This window comes from Candoia aspera, chromosome 18 (genome assembly GCF_035149785.1).
Source record: "Candoia aspera isolate rCanAsp1 chromosome 18, rCanAsp1.hap2, whole genome shotgun sequence".
Taxonomy (NCBI): domain Eukaryota; kingdom Metazoa; phylum Chordata; class Lepidosauria; order Squamata; family Boidae; genus Candoia; species Candoia aspera.
This window is the reverse complement of record NC_086170.1, coordinates 8,610,454-8,633,146: the sequence shown is the minus strand read 5'-3', so window position 1 is coordinate 8,633,146 and position 22,693 is coordinate 8,610,454. Positions and strand designations below refer to the sequence as shown.

Genomic DNA, 22,693 nt, shown 5'->3' with positions numbered 1-22,693 from the left:
CCCAGTCTTGCTAGGACCGAGTTTTCCCTTACTGTGCAAGGCTGGAATGAAACTTCCCTGTTTCTGGCTGGCCTAGAGGGTGTTTCCGCTTGCTTTCCAACCCTTCCAAGGCGCCTCCCGCTTCTTGAAAGGGTCAGCGTTCAGCTTTCAGTCCTGCTGTGCCTCATTCATATGCTTTTAAAGCATAATTTTTATTGATTGATTTTACAGGGGTTATAAGAAACGCATTCAAAGAAATAAAAAAAAAATAGCAAGTGTGAAAAAGGGAAAAAACAGCGAAAAGAAGAGAAAAAAAGAAGTGGCAAATAAAATGCTTTTTTTCATGCTTTCTGCCTTTTTTATTTGCTGCTGCTGCTGCTGCTGCTTTTTTTTTCTATCTGTCTTTCCTGCATCGGAAACCTCCAGAATGATGCAGGGTACCAACTAGCAAACCATGCTGGGGAGTTTTGCTTTTTCTAAATTTTCCCACATTCCTTACCAGCTGGAAAGGGGATAGATTACCTTTTTTTTAAAAATTATTGTTCCCATGTACAGCTTTCCAACCCATCTTGCTGAGCATCTCTGCAAGAGGGTAGGTATGGCTTTTCAATTATAAGTAGTCCTTGCTTAACGACCATTCATTTAGCGACAGTTTGGACTTACGATGGCACTTCAAAAACCTGACTTGTGGCTGGTCCTCACACTTATGACCATTGCAGCGTCCACGCGATCATGTGATCACAATTTGGGTGCTTGGCAACCAGTTTGCATTTATGACCCTCACAGCATCATGTGATTGTCATTTTTTACCTTCCTGGCTATCTTTCGGCAAGCAAATCAATGGGGAACCACGTGATTTGCTTAATGACCATGTGGTTTGCTTAATGCCTGTGGTGATTTGCTTAATGACCATGTGGTTTGCTTAATGCCTGTGGTGATTTGCTTAATGACCATGTGGTTTGCTTAATGCCTGTGATTTTCTTAATGACCATGTGGTTTGCTTAATGCCTGTGGTGATTTGCTTAATGACCGCTGCAAAAAAGGTCATAAAGTCAGGTTGGATTCACTTAGCAGCCGAAATTCCAGTCCCAATTGGGATTGTTAGGCAAGGACTACCTGTATAGGCATTTCATTTCCAATTAAAGAGCAAAGATCATCATGTCCATGGAAGAACAAACAGGAACCGGAGGCGGGAGAAAGGGGAAGGCCGAAGATTAGACCCAGGTTGACAGCCCCAGGTCACCGCTGAGCGTGAGGCTTAAGTGAGGCTGAATGTGTTTGTTGCTGACCATTTGATGCAAAAGGTAGTTACAGGGGCACAATGTTTCTGTGCGGACTGAGGTTTTGACCTCAGTTCTGTTATTAGCAAAGCCAAGGATCGATTTTCTACTTCTATCCCTGCAGAAAATTTGCTGTACGTGGATTAAATAAGGGGTGTCCCTTTCCTTCATCTTAGCAAAGGAGAGGCAGGGTCAGTCCACCCTCAACTGGAGAAACTTGCTGGGGACTTTGAGCCAAGTCCTCCCCCTTGGCCCAACCTACCTCACAGGGTTGATGTTCGGGGAACAAAAGGAGATCTCTTGTGAGTCCCCTTTCCTGTGTGGAAAGTAGGTGTAATGGCCTGTGGGAATGACCTTGGGAGACAGGAGGAAGAGCAGCAGTCTAGGCAGTGGTCAGATAAGAGGCAGCTGAGCCCAGAGCAGGAAAAGGGGTGTGGGAAGCATCTCAGAAGGGACCCTCCCTAGTTTCTTGGTCTGTAAAGGTGAGGGGGAGAGAGGTACTTTCAGACTTGCAAGATTCTCTTAATGTAACCTTACAATAAAGGTAGAGCTGGTACTCCGGGGTGTGCTCCTGGTCTGGACTACCTCGCAAGGCTGACAGTGGGATAGAACTCTAACAAATCAAAGCAGAGCTTGGCTTGAAACTCCAGCCTTGAGATGGGGCTAACATTGCCCATTGGCTGCATGGGACTGGATCTAGGCCATTAGGGGGGCACTTTTGACGTTGATCTTTTCTTTTCATCCCCCCCCCCTTGCCAGGCTTCCCCTCTCTCCAGCGAGAAAGTGCAAAACGGAAGCGGTGCCGAGAAGACGCCAAGCGGAGAGGTGCCTCCCCCGCCTCCCCCCCTCCCCGAGGGCAGCTGCTCCCCCCCTCCCGCCCCTCCCCTGCCTGCCGGGAACACCCCGCCCTCAGCCAGCCAGCAAAGATCGTCTTCTTCCAGTGGAAGTAAGTTGCTTTCCCACAGGGACTTGCCTTCTGCTCCTAAACTGGGCAAAGAGGAATTCCGGAAGCCGAACTTGGCACTGCCCTCGGGCTATCCTCGAAGCGATTCTGGGGGTGCGATGCCAAGTGGGGGGAGGGATGTGATGCCACAGTGGGAAGACTTCCCTGGTATGAGTGCACTTGGCATCTCTGGGGCGCAAAAGGGTCTCACTCCAGGGAGAGGCCAAAAACACATTTTAAGTCGCCTTTGCCGAAGATGTGAGACTGGATGAAAAGGGCATCTGGCAGTTTTGTTTTCAGAATTACCCAGTTCTGACAAAGCCCATCCAGTCCAGGAGAAACAAGAGTGCGACTGATGGATGGATGTGCCCCTTTTCCGACAAACACCTTTGATTCAAAGGCTTTCGTGAGCCACCGAGCGGGGCTCAGAATTCCCCATCAGTCGGAGACATCCGGCCTTTTGGGGCCCGTGGAAATCTTTTGGAGGGGCACAGAGGCTGAGTTGGCATCCGCAGTCGCCCCACCACCAATCTCTGTTCTAGGGGCAGGTGTGGGCAGCTTTGGCCCAGTTCCAAAGAGGCTTAAAGGGGCAGCTGGCCAGCCAATCTCGGCCCTTGAAAACAAATCTAAAACTTTGGAGGCGTTTCCAAGCAAGAAGCGTTGCTTAGAAATACTAAAAGCAGTGTTTCTCAACCTCGGCCACTTTAAGAGGTGTGGACTTCACCTCCCAGAATTCCCCAGCCAGCCATGCTGGCTGGGGAGTTCTGGGAGGTGAAGTCCACACCTCTTAAAGTGGCCGAGGTTGAGAAATGCTGCCTTAAAGCCTTCCAACTGTGTTGTCAGGGAGCTGAAGACCCCCCACTCGTTTGCAGCTTCAGTTTGTTGGGAAGTTTGGCAATCTTTGTGTCCCTTCCCATCTTCCACGTCCTGCTTTCCAGTCTGTCAGCATTTGCCTCCTGGCTTTGCAAAGGTCCTGAAATATTGATATATTTCAATATTGATGCAATATTGATGGGGCTCAATCCACACCCTTCGGTGTCGGTGATTCCTTGTCGCTACCCCCCTGCCAAGTATACATTATTTAGTGGGGGGTGTGTGTGTGTGTGAGGGATTGTACTCCTGCAGATTTTTTTTTTTTCCTGAGAAGGTATCAGTTGCCTCCATTTTTCCATGCAAACTCCATTCCGGCATCGGTCCTTCCTACATCTGTGGGTGATTTTTAAGAATCAGCCCAAGGATGTGTGGCTCGATCAGGTCAAATGCTTCCCAGCCCAGGGTCTGCTGCTGGGTAAGGTAGACTGCCTCTAAGAAGGAGGCTCGATTTCGTGTTCTGGAGGTTCAGTGGGCAATTTAATTTCGCTTCGTCTCCATGTTCAGCTCTTCCGCAGTGTCAGCTGCGCAAGTGTCAGTCTTCCAGCGAGTGGCTGCGTGATCAGGAAGTTGCACTGACTAATAGGTTTTTGCTTTCCAATCATTAATTTTTTTGGTGGGTGGCTTCTGGTAAGAAAAAAAAGGAGGAGACTCAGAAAGAGAATCTGCGGTCTTTTCATACCCACTTAGTCATCGTTCTTCTTTTCTCGGCGATCTGGATATGCAAAAATCAGAGACAACGAATGTTTCCTGGCATGGCGACAAAAGAAGTCACATGTTGCCTTTTCTAAAAAAAACAGCCTCCTGGCCAAACTGGCAAAATAACAATGTATTTGAGCTCCCTGGTCAAAACCTCACTTGGAGAAAGGTGTTCCTGCGTTGCAAAAATGCCAGATGGAGTTTTAACCACGTGACGCTTTTTTTATTTTCGGACGTGATGTAAGGATGGATGGCAGGAATATGGGCCTAGATGAAATGGCTCTACCTGGAACTCCCCAGCGATTGATTGATTGATTGATTGATTGATTGATTGATTTCCTCCCTCCCTCATTTATTTGCCACCTGACTCCAGATACGTTGGGACTACAACTCCCAACCTTCCCAACCAGCATGGAATTCTTGGAAATATTGTTCCAACCCATCTAGATCAGTGATTCTCAACCTTGGCGACTTGAAGATGTGTGGACTTCAACTCCCAGAATTCCCCAGTCAAATCTAGAGACTACCAGGTCAGGGACAGCTGCAAAAAAAAAAAGGGGAAAAAAGCATCCAGGCCTATCCTAAAATACACCTTTTGTGCAGAGCAACTTCTCTTCATTTCCGCATCTCTTCGGCTTTCACCTCTCAGCTGAGTTTCAGCTTGACGGTTCAGACTTACAACGATGCTGAAAAAACCGACTTACGACTGGTCCTCACACTTAGGACCATCGCAGTGTCCCCCACGGCCAGGTGATCACAATTTGGGCACTTGGGAACCAGTTCACATTTAAGACTGTCGCAGCATCCCGTGGTCACATGATCCCTATTTTTGACCTTCCCGGCCGGCTTCAGGCAAGCCAAATCAATGGGGAACTGTGTGGTTCACTTAACGACCACTGCAAAAAAGGTCATAAAATTGGGTCAGGTTCACTTAATGACCATTTTGCTTAGCAACCAAAACTCCAGTCCCAACTGTGGTTGTTAAGCGAGGACTACCTGTATGTGCTTGGCAGGTGGGCTCCCTTGACAGAAAAATCCTGTGGTAGCCTCATGCTTGCACGCAACTGACAGATCTTCAGGGCCGCGCATAAAAATTCAAGCTTGCAGACGAAATCCTCAAGAAAGCGCTCTGATTAGGCAGGAGAATCCAATTCAGGGAGACCCACAGAAGCTCCTCACCCCCTTTGCCCCCTTTCTGCTTCTCGCCCCAACCCCTGCCTTCCCCACTCAGGAGAGACGCACATTGTTTTCCTTCATGCGGTGATGCTCAGCCTAAGGCAGACACGTGACTTTCCAGCACATTTTTATCACAGGCGCTTGTTACAGAGCCCAGCTTGGCTGGCATCTAGTGCCTTGTGCCAATTAGCCCTGAAATCCAGGAGGGGTTGGCATCTCCAAAGGGCCCTTAATGGCATCTCGTTTTCCCAAAGTGGGTGATTAAAGCCAACACTCTTAATTCACGCTCTTTCGAATTTCCCCAAGCTGGGAGGCTTTGACACTGGGATGGCTTGCTAGTCCCCAGAGATCTCACCTCCCTAGCCCAGGAGGATGGGTTTCATTGCACTGCATTGGCAGGCCCAAAGGTCGCAGAATCCTCGAACTGGAAGGGACCCGCGAGGTCATCTAGTCCGACCCCCTGCTCAGCGCCAGAGGCAGGCTGCAGGATTCTGTTTGGGGACCAAATTTTGCCCCCAGCCACTCTTTTCAGCCTTTTCTGCAGCCCCTACAAGTCTAGGGCAAACTGCTGGCCTCGAAACTTGTAGCCAAAGGGCCTTTGCAGAATTTATTTTATTTATTTTTATATATTTTTTATATTTATAAATTAAAGTTCATCTTTGGGACCTCACCTCTGGCGTCTGTTTCATTTATTGTTGCTTTTAAAACTCCCTGCACGTACCGGAATTAGCCCAATGCGGATAAAGGTTTGAAATTTGCATTGATGCAGATAAAAGGCTTAAAATTTGCATTTCTTAGCGGCTGGGCTGGCCCTAGGCAATCTTCTCTCCCCAGCTTTGCTTTTAAATTCAGCATTATTGTTTTAGGAAAGATTATCCGCTGGGCCCTTGTCTAGGCCAGCTGCTGAAAAGCGGTTTGACGAGTGGGAATTGTAAGAGGGAAATGTAGGCAAGAAAGAGGGTTAGGTGACATTGGGCAGCTGAGCGGCCTTTCCGAGAGGGTAGGAGTGGAATTTTCCATCCAAACTTTGACATTTAAAAATATTTAAATGCAACTGAGTGTGTTGCAGGCCAGGAAGGAAGCTACTCCCTTGTCTGTTTTTTTTAAAGTTTTTTTTAATTGCACCACTAATTTTCTGCAGCTTGCATTCTGTTCCCGCCATGCGCCCATACTCTTTCACCCTTCTAAAATCTGCAGTGTCCCCTGCTCTGATGCCACCCACTGCCCCTTCTCTTCTCCTGTCCTTCTTTTCATCCACAGGCACCAAGTCTTTCAACATGATGTCCCCGGCGGGCGACAACTCGGAGCTGCTAGCCGAAATCAAAGCTGGGAAGAGTTTAAAGCCAACCCCGCAGAGCAAGGGTTTCACCACTGTCTTCTCAGGCTGTGGCCCAGCGGGCAGCAGCGTAAGTGTGCATGGCAACGGGGCCCCTGCCCAGCTAGTCTGTATTTCAGTGTTTCTCAGCCTTGGCAACTTGAAGATGCGTGGACTTCAACTCCCAGAATTGAAGGCTGGGTGGAGAATTCTGGGAGTTGAAGCCCACACATCTTCAAGTTGCCAGGGTTGAGAAACACTTTTTTACCTTTTACCTTTCTTCTGTGGTAGTCCTCGCTTAACAACCATTCATTTAGTGATGGTTTGGACTTATAACGGAGCTGAAAAAACAACTTATGATTGGTCTTCACATTTATGACCATCGCAGCGTCCCCACAGTCACATAATCACAGTTTGGACGCTCGGCAACCGGTTCACATTTATGACCATTGCAGCATCCTGTGGTCACATGATCGCCAATTTTGACCTTCCTGGCCAGCTTCTGGCAAGCAAAATCAATGGGGAACTGCGTGATTCACTTAACGACCATGTGATTTGCTTAACAGCTGCTGCAAAAAAGGTTGTAAAATTGGGTCAGATTAATTTAATGACCACTTCACTTAGCAACCAAAATTCCGGTCTCAGTTGTGGTTGTTAAGTGAGGACTACCAGTAGTTCTTTGCATTTACAAAGAGAGAATTAATTTGTTGCTTTTCTCAAATGCACAGAAGCATCATTACATTAATGGTTAAGTAGGGAAGGGGGATGCTCAGCAAGGGAGTTGTGAGTTGCTGGATCCAACAAGTTTTTCTTAAAGTCCTGGAAGCCTCACATTCCAAGTAATCTGTTCCTTGCCTGTATTATGCACCAGATGTTGACACACCTGGTCAAAATACAGGGGTTTTTTTTCCTAAAGGAGTGGAGAAAAAAATTGCAAAGAAGCCCATTTTCGGGGGAAACATATGAAGGTTTTCCCCCATCGAATTAGGAAGAGTTTTTGGTTTTTTCCCGAAATGTTTGGCTTTGTTGGGTGAAAGACAATCGACTTTTTAAATATTTTTCGGAAGAGAAGATGATAGGAGAGGGGAATTCTCCTGGGGTGGGGCGCGGTTTGTTCTTGACTGTATGCAGTTGCAAGTTCTTTATTTTATTTGATTTCTGTTTTATTTATTGAATTGACACAGCTGTCCATCTCACTGTCATGTGACTTTAGCCAGAGCGCCTGCGAGGTTGTATGCCTACTGTATCCTGATGTGTAATTATTTTCCCCTAATTTTCCTTCCCCTCTCTCCATTTCTATTAAATCCCAAGGGAAGATTGGGGGCCACTTGCTATAATTGAAGGGAATGCTGCCCTCGCAAAACGGCGGAAGGATTTTTCCTTACTCTGCAGAAATGAGGGAAAATTGTGCACCCAGATGCTCACCCTGTTCTTACCCAGTTTCTTAAGATTTGGGGGCTTCAGGGATGTAGAAGGAAATTCTCATATAAAAATTTCCCAGTCAGATCAATTCTACATCCCCCCCCCCTCATTAGTCTTGTATTTTTCATTGTAATATTTCTCTTTAAAAAAAAATTCCCACTGAAATATTTTCGTCAACCTGTTTTTCACAGAAGATACTTATTCATATTTTTCAAGCAGCATTTTTGGCACTCTGGCCAAGATTAACTTAAAAAACTGTTTCTGTTCCTGGGCTACTGGTGGTCGCCAGGTGCAAGGACTTTAATTCCCATCATCCCCAGCCAGGACTGCCACGGGAGTTACAGTTCAACCCTTTGTTTGACAGTGGTGGCATTTTATCCGGTTTGATAAATACTACCATTTATGGTAGTAGCTTCTTCATTTTAGCTACAGTCCCAGTTCTTCTGGGGAGTTCAAAATTTTGAACCCCAAAAAGAGATGGGTGGCAAATATTTTGGCCAAAGGAGCAACTGGATTGTTTGATTTTTGAAAAAAAATAAAAGTTCAGCCACGTCGAAAGATTTAATTGTCCACCCTGGGTATTCATATGCCCACCAATGTCTGCTGAGCAACCTTGGCATCAGTCTGGTTCTTAAAACAGATTTTATTTCTTTTCTTAGAGTTTTGAATTCAAAATGGAGAATATGGACACGTGGCAAAGCAAGCCATCACCCCTTGTTTTCTTTCTAAAAATGCCCACAAAGTCCATGGAGGCATTCTTAGGGGGGGGGAAAGGTCCTTGGCATGGTTTGAAAATGTGCCCACCTGTTCAGGAAAAATCCTGAAGTGGCACAGACCAGCCATGGGGATATAACCCACAGAAACACAAATGCACACCTATCTGCAGATGGAGATTCTGTCCAGGGTGATGCCCACCGTGGCAGCCATTTTGTGAGGCCGCTTGCAGTAATGCTCCCAGAAAAGGCTCAGAAACATTGATCCTCGGTGTGAGATTTAGTGACACAAACCTGCCCCGTGCGCTCACTTTTTCTAGTGAATATCAGGCATATCCACACACAGTCACACTAACATCAGAAATGCAAGCTGCGTGACTTGCACGTTCCCCGGCATTCCCCCATCACAGAGCCCAAAGGGCAGAGTTGCATTTTCCCCCGGCCCCGATCAGAACCCTGACCGAGGGGAGGCCTGCTTAGCATCAGCAAGGACCAGGAAGGGCGGAAGATAGAAATGGTCCCAGGCGACCCCCCCCCCAGCTTCTTTCTTTCTTTCTTTAATAAGAATTGTATTAAGTTTAGAAAAAAAGATTTAAAACTACAAAAAGACTACAAAAAGAAAAAAAAACTAAAAAAGTGTGAAACACAAGAAAAAGAATTTTGGAGATTACATAAAGAAGTGACTTCCAACTTTCAACAACAAGAACATGCAACAATTTCCATAATTAATCCTTTACTCTATATCAAACCAAGATCACATTATTTCTATAAATAATACCAGTAGCACATTGTAAAAATCACTAAATATAATTGCTCCTTCCCCTTATATTTAAGAAAAAGAAATATATAAACCTCTAAATCAACTTCCCTCCCCCCAAAAACATTTAATTATTTCCTCCCTACCACTATTCTATATATTTCTCAACTTCTTTCTTCGATAGGTTGAGTTCCCCACATCTGGGACGCCAACGCCCCCATCTACTCCTGAGGAAGCCTCGGGACCCAGAGCTTCTGGCTCACCCAAGCCAGAGATCAACGGTTCCTCGCCACCCTTTGGGACCCCAACGGGCCACCCGGACCTGGAGGGCCTGATCCCCACATACGATGAGCAGGGAAGGCCCATCCCTGAGTGGAAACGCCAGGTGATGTTCCGCAAACTTCAGATGAAGATCCAGGAGGAGGAAGAGCAGAGACGCAAGGTAGAGGACCGCGCGCGGGAAGGTCGGGCAGCATGGCGTGACGGTGTGCAGTGACACCCCCGTCTGATTCAACCTGTGTGGAATGAGGGACCCTCACTCTGGAGCCCGAGGAAGGCCTGAACCTTGATCCCATCTTAAAAGTCAAGCAGGTTGTCCACATGGGGCTCAAGATCAGGACCCCAGTTGGCTTGGACGGCCAGACCATTGGCTCCTCTAGCGTAGAATGGTCTCCTGCTCTGCCTGGTTCTGTCCATACCTAGCTCTGATTTAGCCTGCTCCTCTTTGCTTTGGGGGAGGACTGGAATCATAGGATCCCTGGATGGAAGGGTGGGATGGAGCTTGGAGATCATCTATTCCAACCCCCTGCCCAGGACAGGGATGCCCCACCACACCCTCCAGGTTCTGTTTGAACACCTCCACCAAAGGATGCTTCACACCTCCTGTTCCACTGTGGAATTCTTCCCATTAGGCAATGCTTCCCCATGTCCAACCAGAACTCACTTCTGGGCATTTAAATCCATCGTGTCCTCTCCTGTCTTCTGGAAGGGCAAGACTTCTGCTTCATCTTCTCCACAGCAGCCCTTTAGATACCTGAAGATAGTTTTCACCTCTTCCTGCAATCCTGTCTTCTCAGGAGGAACATGGCCCCTCCCAACATAGTTATACCCAGAAGGAGGCACCAAACACCAACTAAGCCAAATGTCCCTCCTCCCCCTTGATCATAAACTATGTTGGCTATCAGTAAGCCAGCCACAAAGCATAGTTTCATGTTGGGATTGGCAGCATAAAATAAGCTATGGTTTAGTCGCCCTTTTCACATCACACTAAGCCACATCACCAGCAAGCCATCATTATAGCACACCCAGCTTGTTCAACCATTGATCCTTAAAGCAAACCATGGATTAGCATACAGGTAGTCCTCGACTTCCAACCATTTGTTTAGCGACCAAAGTTGCACCGCTGCCGAAAAAAGTGTCTTACAACTGGTCCTCACACTTATGACCATTGCAGTGTCCCCACAGTCACGTGATCAAAATTCAGGCGCTTGGCAACTGGCATGAATTTACAATGGTTGCAGTGTCGTGGGGTCACGTGATCGCCATTTGCGACCTTCCCAGCTGGCTTCTGACAAGCTAAATCAATGGGGAACTGTATGATTCATTTAACAACCACTGCAAAAAATGTAATAAAATTGGGTGTGGTCACATGATGTCTCGCTTAACAACCACACCACTTAATGATGAATTTTCCAGTCCCTGTTGTGGTCAAAAGCCAGGGACTACCTATAGTGCAGGGGCATGCATGGGGAGGAAGGGGGTCAAAAAGATCAAGATGGCAGCCAGGACTGCGTAACCAAACCCCTTTTATGCACATGGCAGCCACCATTTTGCTTCTTTCTCTCTCACACCCATATACAGTACACCCCTGGCCTAATGTTGGTGAACTTCACCAACATCCCTCCAAGGCCGTCCAGCCGAAAGATGGTCTGCCAAGCCTTGGAACCTAAGATTACTCATTAAATGCTGGAAATTTAATTTGGGACCTTTATGCAATAAAAAGTAACTGATCCTAAATTAAATTAAGTAGGATCAATCCCAGCTAATGAAGTGGTCTTGGTCAGCAGTAGTAGAACTTTATATACCCACTGACCAGAATTCAACAAAGGAACAGCAGATGGAACAGTGAAACAGTACCATTGAGAGTGCCTTGATAGTTAATCTGTGTCTGGTTTTACAAAGAGTATAGCAGAATGTGGCCATGTTCATAGGAACCAAACCATACTGGTGCGATAACAACTCCAGAGCCTAAATCAGAATGGCCTGGGTCCTTGGCAGGACATGGACTATGGATTCAGTACGTCCTTCTCCCCAAGGCACAATCTCAGCTCATGCGGGGGGTTTTCCTATCTCCCCTTGAGAACCTCCATAGAGAAGAGATCAAAAGGTGCCATGCTGCCCAAAGTTTACAGCAAAAATTAGTCATTGCTGTTGATGGACGAAGGAAGAGGTGTTTGGGCAAATCTTTCCGTCTTTTAGAAAGCATGCCAAACATCTTGCTTCCTCTGCAAGATCCATCCGAAAATCCTCTTGAAGGACTTGCTAAGAGGTAACATCTGACGTGCTGGGATTCGGAGCCTTCTGCTATAACACCACCATGTGTGTGTGTTTGCATGACGGCATGCGCAGTGTGGGTAAGGCCCATGGGACCATAAATGGGGATGGTCTTTTGCAGACCCTCAAGGTGGTATTTAGAGAAAGTGGGGTCCTTCCTTCTAACTCATCTCTGGCTTGCTTGTGCTGCATGGTGTGGCTCCGGCGTGCCCTCAGCGTGGCTGTGTGCGTTGACTTGGTGTGACCAGCTCTGAAGTGCATTTAACCTGCACTATGGGCCAAGCGAGGGCCGGGTTTCTGCACAAGGGTCGTTGCAGTGAAAATGTGCTGGCAGATGTTCGGCGACCCCAAAATCTTTCCTACTGGATTACCAATTGGATCTCAACCTTTTGAGCCTGGAGGAACCCTTGACATATTTTCCAGGCCTCGGGGAACCCCTGCACACTCAGGCTCAAATATAGGCCAGAGGTTACAAAATTGTTATATTTGTTTCATGGGCAGGCCTGGACAGATGCACGAACGGTGTTCTTAAACTGAAAATGAAGAATGAAACTTGCCTCTTTAATGTGAAGCTGCCCGAATTTCTTAAATGAATCGGGATCTCCCAGGGAACCCCTAGTGGCCTCTCACGGAACCCGAGTTCCACGCAGCCCTGGTTGAGAAACCCTGGTCTAAATCAATAAAAAAACAAAAGCCAAAGGAAGAATGCTTTCTTCAACACCTCGCTCTCCCTGGCTGCCAGATACTGCAGGAATTAAATGCCTTACATGATCGCTTTATGGTGTAATGTGCGAACTCTTCCCGCAGCGCCTGCCGCTGGGCCGTTAATGCCAAGCACAACTTTCTTGCATGCCCATCACATAAGCAGAGAAGTGTCAATCTTTCTTTTCCAATATGGCCTCCAGCTCGCCACCCGCCTCATCTTGGCAGGGATGTCCCACCGCACGGCTCCGTTCCCATTACACCGCAAAGTGACATGTAAGGCGAAGGGTGTACAGAACATGGATGATGTAGTGGCCAGTCCTGAGGGAGCCCTTTGCCCTCTGGGGTTCTTTTTTGTCTTGTGTAGCTACGATCTGGGAACTGCTACCCCCAGGAAGGCTGGCATTACTCCCATGCTCACAATGCCATTTTGGGACCGTTTGGGGAACTGATGACCGAGGACGACATCCTCCACATCGAGAAGCAGATCCAGAACCTCCAAGTCGTGCGCAAGGTCCAGAAAGTGGAGACCGAACTGGAACAGCTCGAGCAGGAGCTGCAGCAGCTGCTGCCCGTCTCTGCCGCCTTGGCGAAGGAACACTTCACCGTCAACCCCAAGCGCATGCACGGCCGGGCGGAAGATCTCCCTGCTTGGTGCAACAAGATCTCCATTCTCTTGAAAAGCATGTCTATCCTTCTGGCCATGCTGGGGGGCAAAGCCACCAGTCTGGCCGAGATGGTGACCTCCGAAACGTTGGTGCAGAAGGCCGAGGATGCACAGGGAGTCCCGTTGGCAGCACCCACTATTAAAGATGGCCTGAGCCCCGTGGCCCGTTCTCAGTCCTTCAGCTGCAGCAGGGAGGAGGTGGAGAAGGAGATCATGCAGTGGGGGGTGTCAGTGAAGAATCTGAAGGCCAACTATGAGGTCCACGTGCAGGAACAGCTGATCAGCGCAGCATCCCGCCGGGTGTACAAAAGGAAGCGCTCCCTGCCGGTGGGAACGGCTCAGTTCACTCTCGGTCGAGAGCCCATTTTGGAAGAAGACTACATCATGGGCCTCGAGCCGTTCAGCGTACTAGGAGAGCAGGAGATCTCCGTTGGTGGACTGGAAGCCCCCATTCAGCTCTCCCATGCCCCTCTTCTCTACGAGGAGGGGCCCAGCCCATTCTCCAGGGGGGACTCCTTCGCGGAAGCCATGTTCAGCCCTGACCACATGACCAGGAGCCTCCCGGTGCAGACGGAACTGAGTTGCGTCCAAGACTACATCGACACGCGGAAGGAACGGATTGTCTATCTCTTCCTGGAGCACTGGAAGAGGTGGACTTTCACTGAATCGGGCCGGCAGGTTCAGCCACAGAGGAGGGCGGAGATTCTGAGTCCCAATCTGGAGGAAGGCCACAAAGCGTACAACCGGTCTGCGTTGATAGCCACAGGGCCGAAACCCAGCGAGGACCACCAGCTCTTGTACTTCATGAAGCAGCGGCAAGTGGTAGGCAAGTTGCTCACCCACTGGAGAAGCATCATCAGCCAAGTTCCCACGAGGCAAATCCGCCGCCTGAGCCGCACTGACATATTCTACTGGCCTGAGCATTTCTTGCCCCACGTCAATGGCTCGCCGGCGGAGTACGACAGCCTCACCTTGGACCTCTTCATGCTAGGTTACTTCCAGCTTCTGGAGATGGACATGAGCCGGGAGGAACGCAAGTTTCGCCACCTGCTCTGCTATGAGATGTTTGACCGTCTGGGCAGTCACAGCTGGGAGATCATCCGCCAATTTCACAAGGTGGTGATGGAAGCAGTGGAGGTCGGGAAGCGGGATTGGCTGGATGGCTTTGAGGACCTCAAGCAGAGGTTCTTCAGGGAGAGCCTGCTGCTGGACCACGGGACTACCCCCAGCGTGGATGTACCAGCAGAGAACCAGCACCCTCCCCCTGCTCTCTCCCACCAGGAACCTTCTCAGTCCTTGGTTAGCAGCACCCAAGAGCCCAAGGCAGTTGCAGATGAGCTGGCTGTTGTCCCAGCCCCCAAAACTAGGAAGAACTCCATCCAGCTCATTTCAGAGCTTGGGGAGTTCAGCAACGAAGATATTTGCCGCTATATAGACCGTAGCTTCTCGTTCTGGAAGGAGAAGGAGGCTGAGATGTTCGACATCTGAGGGTACAGCTTCCTGGATGGTTAGAGAAGATTTGGTCCATGGTCTTCACAGAAGATGGCTTCTTACCCTCAAATATGGATTTGTCCAATCTAGGACTGGCCCTCCACCATTACAGAAGGTGACATTGGTTACTTTTCCAAATAACATTTGTCAGAAGGTGAGCTGCTGTTAACTAGGACTTTGGCTGGTCTTGGTGGACCAAAGAACGGAACACAGTTGGGTTCCCTCAAGATCTGCTGAGGAAACGGCACACAATTCTGAGGCCAACCAGGAACTCAGGTTTATACCACATTGCTATGGTTCCAAGACATATACAGAGTTACAGCAATGTCCTAGCCCTGCCTGAACTCAGACTTCATCCTGATGGGAAGTGCTCCCACCATACCAAGTGTCCTCAACAGCCAAACCCAGGCAGAACTGATTTGGGACCTCTGGGGAAGTGGCAAAATCTAATCCACTGTGCTACCCAACTTTGAGTGGGAGGACAAAAATAGAGGCAACGAAAAGGTTGCACAGGACAAGAATGCTGAGTTATTTAGTGGTAGCCAATTAGAATGTGTGGGGTGCATGATTTGGGGATCAAGAGCAGCTATAAAAAAGTTTGATGCAAATAAAGGCAGAGACAAAAGGGAAGGGGAGTTAAAAACCAGTCCCTAATTTTTTTAAAACCATCTATGCCAGATAACATCATATTGGCTGTGTTCGTCTAACACACTCAGCCCCCAACAGGCCAGACCCATTGTAGCCTAGTGTGTGGTGCAGATTCAGCACATGTGATTAATTTATAGTCCTTGGACTGCGTATGGCTATGAACAAATGTCCTCAGGGTAGGAAAGCGAAGCCCTATGCACTGTGACGCCGAATGACATCAGCGCACCATCCCTATCGTTTGCGCGACAATGTCGTGCTGCACGCAACGTCGTTAGGACATCATGGTAGAATCTACCAAGTGACTCTGCAGCAACTGGGGTGGACCCCCAGTTGATGTGTTTTCCTTTTTGGTCTGTAAATGTAATTAATTCCAGAAATACTGTTTCCACTTCCCATTATGGTCCATCAACTGCTCTCCCCCCCCCCCCCCCCCCGTGGAAAGGAGGTAGGATCCTAAAATAACCTAATTTGGGGCAATTGAAATAGGAAAAGGCAAATTAACATCCCTTTCCTCTTGAGTGTGATTTGTTGGCGTGATCTCCTATCATGGCAGTGACGCGATGGTTCCTTTCTTTGAGTGTGTTGTTATGCAAGCTTTCTGATTGTTAGCCTATTGTGATTTACTTCTTTTTATCTTCATTTAATACTAGAGGTAGGGAAGGAACTTCAAGTCTAAACTGGGGAGCTGGCTTCATTTTGGTGGAAAGTTTCATTTTTTCTGGTGCTTGTCTGAAGAAATAAAGTCTGTTGCGTGTAAAGGATTTGGGCATCTTTTGTAAATGCAGAGATAGACGGGGAGACTAAAGTGCATTAAGGTACTCTAATTCCTATGCTGCATGTTTGCCTGTGTTTAAAATATCTTTATCTTAGCCTCCAATCAAACTTTTAAGGAGCCCAACGCTGCATAACAAAATCATTTTTCATCTGTGACTTCCAAAAACGCTCAAACAATACCAGTGAATTTCAGCGGCACAGTTTCTGAACATTTTACGGTTCCTATTTAGGGAAGAAAAGTGAATGACGAAAAATAAGTGTACATTTATTTTTCTTGCGCAACCTGAACCCCAGTGAAATTGCTAGTTTTATATCCAGTGGGAATTGCAGTTTAATTTAACATGGGGGGGGGGGGAGCATTGCACAGCAAAGTTTGAGAACACCCAACATTTGAGATTTTTTTTTTAAGCGGAAGGGAAGTCCAACTTGCTTTAAAACAGTGTTTGTCAACCTTGGCAACTGTAAGATGCATGGACTCGGCTGGGGGATTCTGGGAGTTGGAGTCCATGCATCTTAAAGTTGCCAAGGCTGAAAAACATTGCTCTAAAATGACCAGGGAAGGGGGGAGATTCCAATCTTACTCATGTCATGTCCTCCTTTGATATCTCCACAAAAACTACCTTCCCAGCCATCAGAAAGTGGCTGATCCTTGATTTGGATCAATCACCTGCTCAATCACCCCCCCATGGCTCATCACCCCTCCATCACCTTGGCTCCGCCTCCTCCTCCCATCGGCTCCGTTTCCAGCTCCATCTGTTCTGTCAGATGTTTTTCGGGAAGGCAAGTGAGGTCTTGGGCTCTATTGCGACTTTCATAATGTGCATCGTTTGCATGATGTCATGCTGCCTGTGACATCATCACAGCTTTCCAAGACTGGACCATGTCACACCGCTTCCCATTGGACCCCCTAGATGTGGGCAGAGGAATTGGGGGCGGGATATCTCATTTTCCAGGGCACGGGAAATTCTCCAAAGTCTGCCTTGGGGGATGCGGTGGCGCTGCGGGTTAAACTGCTGAGCTGGCCGATCGGAAGGTCGGCGGTTCGAATCCGCGTGATGGGGTGAGCTCCTGTTGCTAGTCCCAGCTCCTGCCAACCTAGCAGTTCGAAAACATGCAAATGTGAGTGGATTAATAGGTACCACTTTGGCGGGCAGGTAACAGTGTTCTGTTCAGTCATGCCGGCCACATGACCACGGAAGTGTCTACGGACAAACGCCGGCTCTTCGGCTTTGAAACGGAGATGAGCACCGTCCCCTAGAGTTGGACATGGCTGGACTTAATGTCAAGGGAAACCTTTACCTTTACCTTTAGTCTGCCTTAATCGTCCTTGCAAAAGGTGGTGCTAGTGGGGGGGAGACAGGAAGGGCGGGACCAGGACCCCCCCCCCCCCAGCATCCTTGCCGTTAAAGAAGCACAGGGGAAATCCAGCACCCCGCTTGCCTATTCTGCAGCTCTTCCTCCTGTCTCCCAAGGTCATTCCCACGGACCATTACAAATGGCCAGTTTCACAGCTACATTGAGCCATGATGGGCAGCTTCACCCATTGGTACATCCCAGACAAACCATATTTTGACTTAGAAGCTCTCTTGCATTGGCTAGAGGCCCTTTAGAAAGATCGTATCTGCACCCTAAGCGAGAAATCTTTCAACATCAGAAAGATAAGTTCACGCCCCATTTACTCAGTGGATTGAAGACCTGGGATTTTTGCAATCCAGGAATGAGTCGCTTCCCAGCGTAGACTGTGTGTGGTCAGTTGTAACAAAATGCAGCCTTCCTTTGTGCAAGATATTATGTAAAACTTTATACATATCTATACATTTATGAGAAGTTCTTTTAAGCATATAATGTTCCTTTTTCTTTTTTCTGTTTCCTGTTGTTTAGATGTATGGGGGTGGGGGGTGTGATCCTAGTTAATTAAATAAATAAAGGCAATGGGGGGGGAATCATGTGCTTTTTTGCCAGCCAAACTGAACACACAGTCTCAGAATGATTGATATTTTATTTTATTTTTAAGGTTAAAAAAAACACACAGATGGACGGTGGAAGAGTTGGTGAAATGATGTTACAGATACTGTCCAATGGGGCCTGACATCAGAGGAATTTTGCTCCAGCAAATCTGGCAATCCAGCCCCAATTTGAAAATAAATGCAAGGGAAAGATTTCCATTGAGAAAAACTTCCTGGGAAGTTAGCTGTGTCTGGAACTGGCCACCAGAAGGAAATTTAGCCTCCCCTTCTGATGAGCCAACATGGCAGTGCTAGGTTTCATGGTCCATAAAGTCGCTCTGCAACCAATTCAGAGGAATAATCACTGATTAGAAGACAAGAGGATCCAGGGAAATTATAATCAGAATGAATTATCTTCGGAGGTTTCATGCATGTTGTTCACACACATACACGTATGCAGGAAGCTTTATGGAAAAAATAGCATTGCCTGTAGCCCTGGTCAGTGAAAACTGGATGCTGGTTAGCTAGATAAACCGCATACAGATAGTCCTCACTTAACGACCATAATTGGGATCAGCATTTGGGTTGCTAAGCAAAGTGGTCACTTAACAGTCATTAAGCGAATCCAACCTGATTTTACCACCTTTTTTGCAGCAGTCATTAAGCAAACCACTGCAGTCCTTAAGTGAATCATGTGGTCGTTAAGCAAATCACGCAGTTCCCCATCGATTTTGCTTGCCAAAAGATGGCTGGGAAGGTCAAAAACGGCAATCACATGATTGCAGGATGCTACGACGGTCGTGAATGCAAACCGGCTGCCAAGCACCCAAATCACATTCATGTGACTGCAAGTTGGCTTTTTTCAGCACCGTCATAAGTCCGAACCATCACTAAACAAAAGGTTGTTAAGCGAGGACTACCTGTAATCTGAGAATGGGCCATCCTGAAAATGTTCTGGAAGACCGAGCTGCAAATGCCCAAGAGAAAGAATAAAAACTGGTTTGACGGAAATATCTACAGAATATAACAGAATCTTGCAAGACAGATTGTACTGAAGCTCCCCTCCTCCTTATACTGCAGTGGATTAGGGAGGTGTCTGTCTGAGCCGCCTCCAAATGTTATCTCATTGCTCTGGACTTAAAGAATGCTTCATCCCGCTTTACTTACATAACAGTTGTTGCGTATTTCCGTCAAGGTCACCTCCCTTACACTCTGCACCTTCCGCCCCTCTTTTCTCAACCCCTCCCTGTCTGGTGGGGGGCATTGATTCCCTGTCCTCTCTCTGTTTTGTCTCACAGGAAAGAGAAGAAGAGGCACGTTGGGCTGGCATGCCGGCATGGAGGCGGGATATTTTTCGCAAAAAGATGGAAGAAGAAAGGTAAGGACCACAGTCCTTCGTGGCTGGTTCTTGTACGGAAACCTTAGCCTTCCTTCGGATAAACTAAATCTGAATAATAAATAATAAATAAAAATAAACATCGCTCGTCGGGGCTCCGAGATTTGCTTTGGTTTATTATATCCAGCCCAGATGGCTAGGCGGGCAGTCCGACGGGGTTCACACCCTGACGCATATTCTGCAAAACTTTCCCTTCTGCAGCCCGTCAAATTGGCAAAATGGGCCCATTGTTCTCTAATTATTCACCAGCCCTTCCACTCCATCATTGCCCACAGAGGACCAAGAGGTCCATGACTGTGGATCCTGTGTTTTGAAATCGTGTCGATCCTATCGGTCTGTCCCTGTGGGGTGTGAAACTGCATAATACATTTCTATATTTCAGTGCTAACCGGTCTGTTGTGCTTTTTTTTTTTTGCTTCTTCTGCAGAGTACAAAAACGGTGAGTCTTGATGGTGCATCTACATTGTTTTGATTTGCACGCCGGCTTTCTCTGCACAAGGCATTTGAGGCTCTGGACCCATCAGGCACAGCCTTTCCACAGGCTGGGTAGAGCTGGAATTCCACGCCCACATTCCTGACTTACAGGAAGTGGATCCTCACAAAGGGGTGCTTGGGGGTTGCAGAAAAGCCACACTGGATTTTGGAGAACCTGGTGGATCATCAGAGATGGGCAAGGAGGGAAGGAAGATAAACCAGGGGTTGGGGGTGGCGTGGGGTTTCTAAAGAGCAGAGAAATCAATGCTTTTCAATGCCAAATCAAAACCAAGAAGTTTGGGGTCACTCTTGACACCCCTGATCAGCACTGTAGGCATTCCATCCCTGGGTCTCTCAGGATCTACACAGCCCATGTATTTTTGGCTGATGCTTGGGCATCTTTCCAAAGTCTGATTATTTGGGGGTGTCAGCCTTCCCAGACAGGAAACATGGCCAGATGAGCTAACTCTACTTTATTGTAAGGCTCATTGACAGCATCTTGCAAGTCTGAAGGTACAAATCTCCCCCCGTCTCCTTTACAGCCTGAGAAACCAGGGAGGGTCCCTGCTGAGCCTCTTTCTTCACCCATTATGCAGCTGCAGGCTCTGCCCTCTCTTATCTGACTGTTCCCTTGGCAGCATCTTTTCGTCCCGTCTCCCAAGGTCTTTCCCACATGCCATTACAGGGGGTGGCCATGGCTTGCAGGTGATAATGGGGTGAAATGTATCTCCTGTGGATGTTCTCTGGGCAATTAAAAAAAAAAAGATAGATGATGCCCACCTGCCCAGGTCCAAAAGATCAAGGTAAGCTAAAGTGGTACAAAAGGAGATCTCACAGCTGCTAGTGGTGGTGGTGAGAGAGAGCAATCTTTGCCATTTTATCTTCTGGCCAATAGGGAGGATCCAAAAAGTCAAGGCAGTATCCACAGCCTCACAATCCAAGCACTGCCCCTTTTTTTTACGCAATCATGTGGCCATGGACTCAGTACAGGTAGTCCTCGACTTACGACCATTCATTTAACGATGGTCCGAAGTTACGATGGCCTCGCAGTGGGTGCTTTACTTCCAAGCATCACAAAACATTGCGCGCGCACACACACACACACACACCACCTGTGGCCACATGATTGCATTTTGGGCACTTGGCAACCAGCCTGCATTTACGACCAGTTGCAGCGTCCTACGGTCACAGGATCATGTTTTGCAACATGTTTTGCCAGCAAAAAAAACACCCACTGGGGAAGCTGGATTCGCTTAACCACCACAGTGATTTGCTTAATGACTGCTGTAAAAATGGTCGTAAAATCAGGTCTGGTCACATGGTGGCTCGGCTTATGACCGCAACGGCTTACAATGGAAATCCCAGTCCCAACTGGGGTCGTAAGTTGACTACCTGTATTTTATTTATTTATTTAAATTTATTGGCCGTCCAACTCTAGTGGATTCTGGACTTCCTTGACCCCCCCTCCTTTGCAAATAAGCCACCTTTTAGTGGGAGCACCCTGACTGGGATTTCAGTGTGCCCCAAATTTAATAACGGGAGTCACCAATAGCACGCCGTTTTCTTGTCTGGAGACGGCGGCGTCCCATCCTTGGCATGTCGCTAACCCCGCCTCTCGTTTCTTTTCCAACAGCAAAGAGGAAGAAAAGCTGCGACGGGTAGAGGAGGAGAAGGAGAAGGAACAGGCTGCAAAGCTAAAGACTCTTGGGTACGATGAGAACAAGCTCACACCGTGGCAACGGCAGATTATCCTCAAAAAAGGAGACATGGTGAAGTATTAGCCCTGTCCATTGCTCCACGCTTTGGGGACGTCCTTCTTTTCGATTTCAGAGCCCGGGGGCCGTGGGAGAGGCAGAGGGTCATGGCTCCTGTCAGTTTGCTTTCTCCAGACCTTCCTCGTTCACCATCTCCAACGCAATTCCAGATCCTTTCAGGATCTCCCCCCTTGATCCCTCGTTTTGCTAAATTTCATTCATTCCTTGCTCAAAGGCCAGCCTTTGTCCTACTGATATCTTCCAGCTCCAACGGGTGGGATTGGAAAGCAGCGTCTGTCCACTCTAAAGATCATCCCCGTCTTGCAGCAAGCTATGAAAAGGAAAAAAACAATCTGCAAATCCCCAAATAGTCAATCGCTGGCACTGCTGAGCACGGATCGGCCAGCCTCAGAGCGCTCACCAACCCCTGGTGAGCTTTTTGCCCTTGTCTGAGCGAGTTGGTGTCTTTTTCAAAATTATTCTACGCCGTTTTCAAAAGGGATTTTTGCGGCCCGGGAACGTTTCGTTGCGGGGCATACGAGCTGGAAGCAGGGTGTGTTAAGCTGGGAAGGTGGTTTGACATGGCGGGAAAGGGGGAAAAAACAGCTATTTAGAATGTTACGTTTCTCTGCATCCTAACACAAAATGGGGAAAAGGTTAGCGATTTGAAGACACTCTGATTTAGTTGCCGAACACCACCTGAATATCTTACCTGTGCAATAAAGTAAGATCTCTTCGCTAATTCTCTGCCTGTGCCATTTTGCAGAGCAATTTCACATTTTGGGCCTTAGGGCTATGGAGTATGTTGGGCGTGTTTTGCTTTGGAGGACGAATGGGGCTCAGATCAGGCGTAACACAAATGTTGCACTCTTTCTGTTGACATCCCATTTCCACAAATTATCTGTGCAAAACTTTGCAAGCCACCGAATCTGACTTTTCCGGGGCAACATTTTAACTCGAAAATGCAAAGAGCGTTAAAGCCAAGGGTAATAACTCCTGCCATCTTTGAAAATTTTTGCAAAGTGGTTGCCTGCAATGGAAGATCAGTCCCCAAAACATTTCAGGGCAGGAACAAAGATCTTTCTCTCTCCAAAGCTTTATAATTTTCCTATCCAGATTGAGCTACAGGTAATC

General features: G+C 47.7%; 2 protein-coding genes across 2 annotated transcripts in view; both read left to right on the top strand.

Moving 5' to 3' along the window:
* LOC134507201 (espin-like) overlaps positions 1 to 21,920 on the top strand; it is a 50,930-nt gene extending 29,010 nt beyond the window's left edge. Inside the window, exons 10-15 of the mRNA XM_063317697.1 lie at positions 2,019 to 2,205; positions 6,208 to 6,353; positions 9,339 to 9,596; positions 19,234 to 19,313; positions 19,759 to 19,770; positions 21,439 to 21,920. Of these exons, the coding sequence (XP_063173767.1) occupies positions 2,019 to 2,205; positions 6,208 to 6,353; positions 9,339 to 9,596; positions 19,234 to 19,313; positions 19,759 to 19,770; positions 21,439 to 21,586 (831 nt within the window). The 3' untranslated portion in view covers positions 21,587 to 21,920. The remainder of the gene's footprint in view (positions 1 to 2,018; positions 2,206 to 6,207; positions 6,354 to 9,338; positions 9,597 to 19,233; positions 19,314 to 19,758; positions 19,771 to 21,438) is intronic.
* On the top strand, positions 12,670 to 14,922 carry LOC134507083 (espin-like protein). The gene has a single exon (XM_063317505.1). It carries the CDS (start codon positions 12,861 to 12,863, stop codon positions 14,562 to 14,564), a length of 1,704 nt encoding a protein of 567 aa, XP_063173575.1. The 5' UTR covers positions 12,670 to 12,860; the 3' UTR covers positions 14,565 to 14,922.
* Positions 21,921 to 22,693: the final 773 nt, after the last annotated feature.

Excerpts from the sequence above, each read along its gene's own strand:
- LOC134507083 (XM_063317505.1), top strand. The coding sequence starts at position 12,861 with ATGACCGAGGACGACATCCTCCACATCGAGAAGCAGATCCAGAACCTC.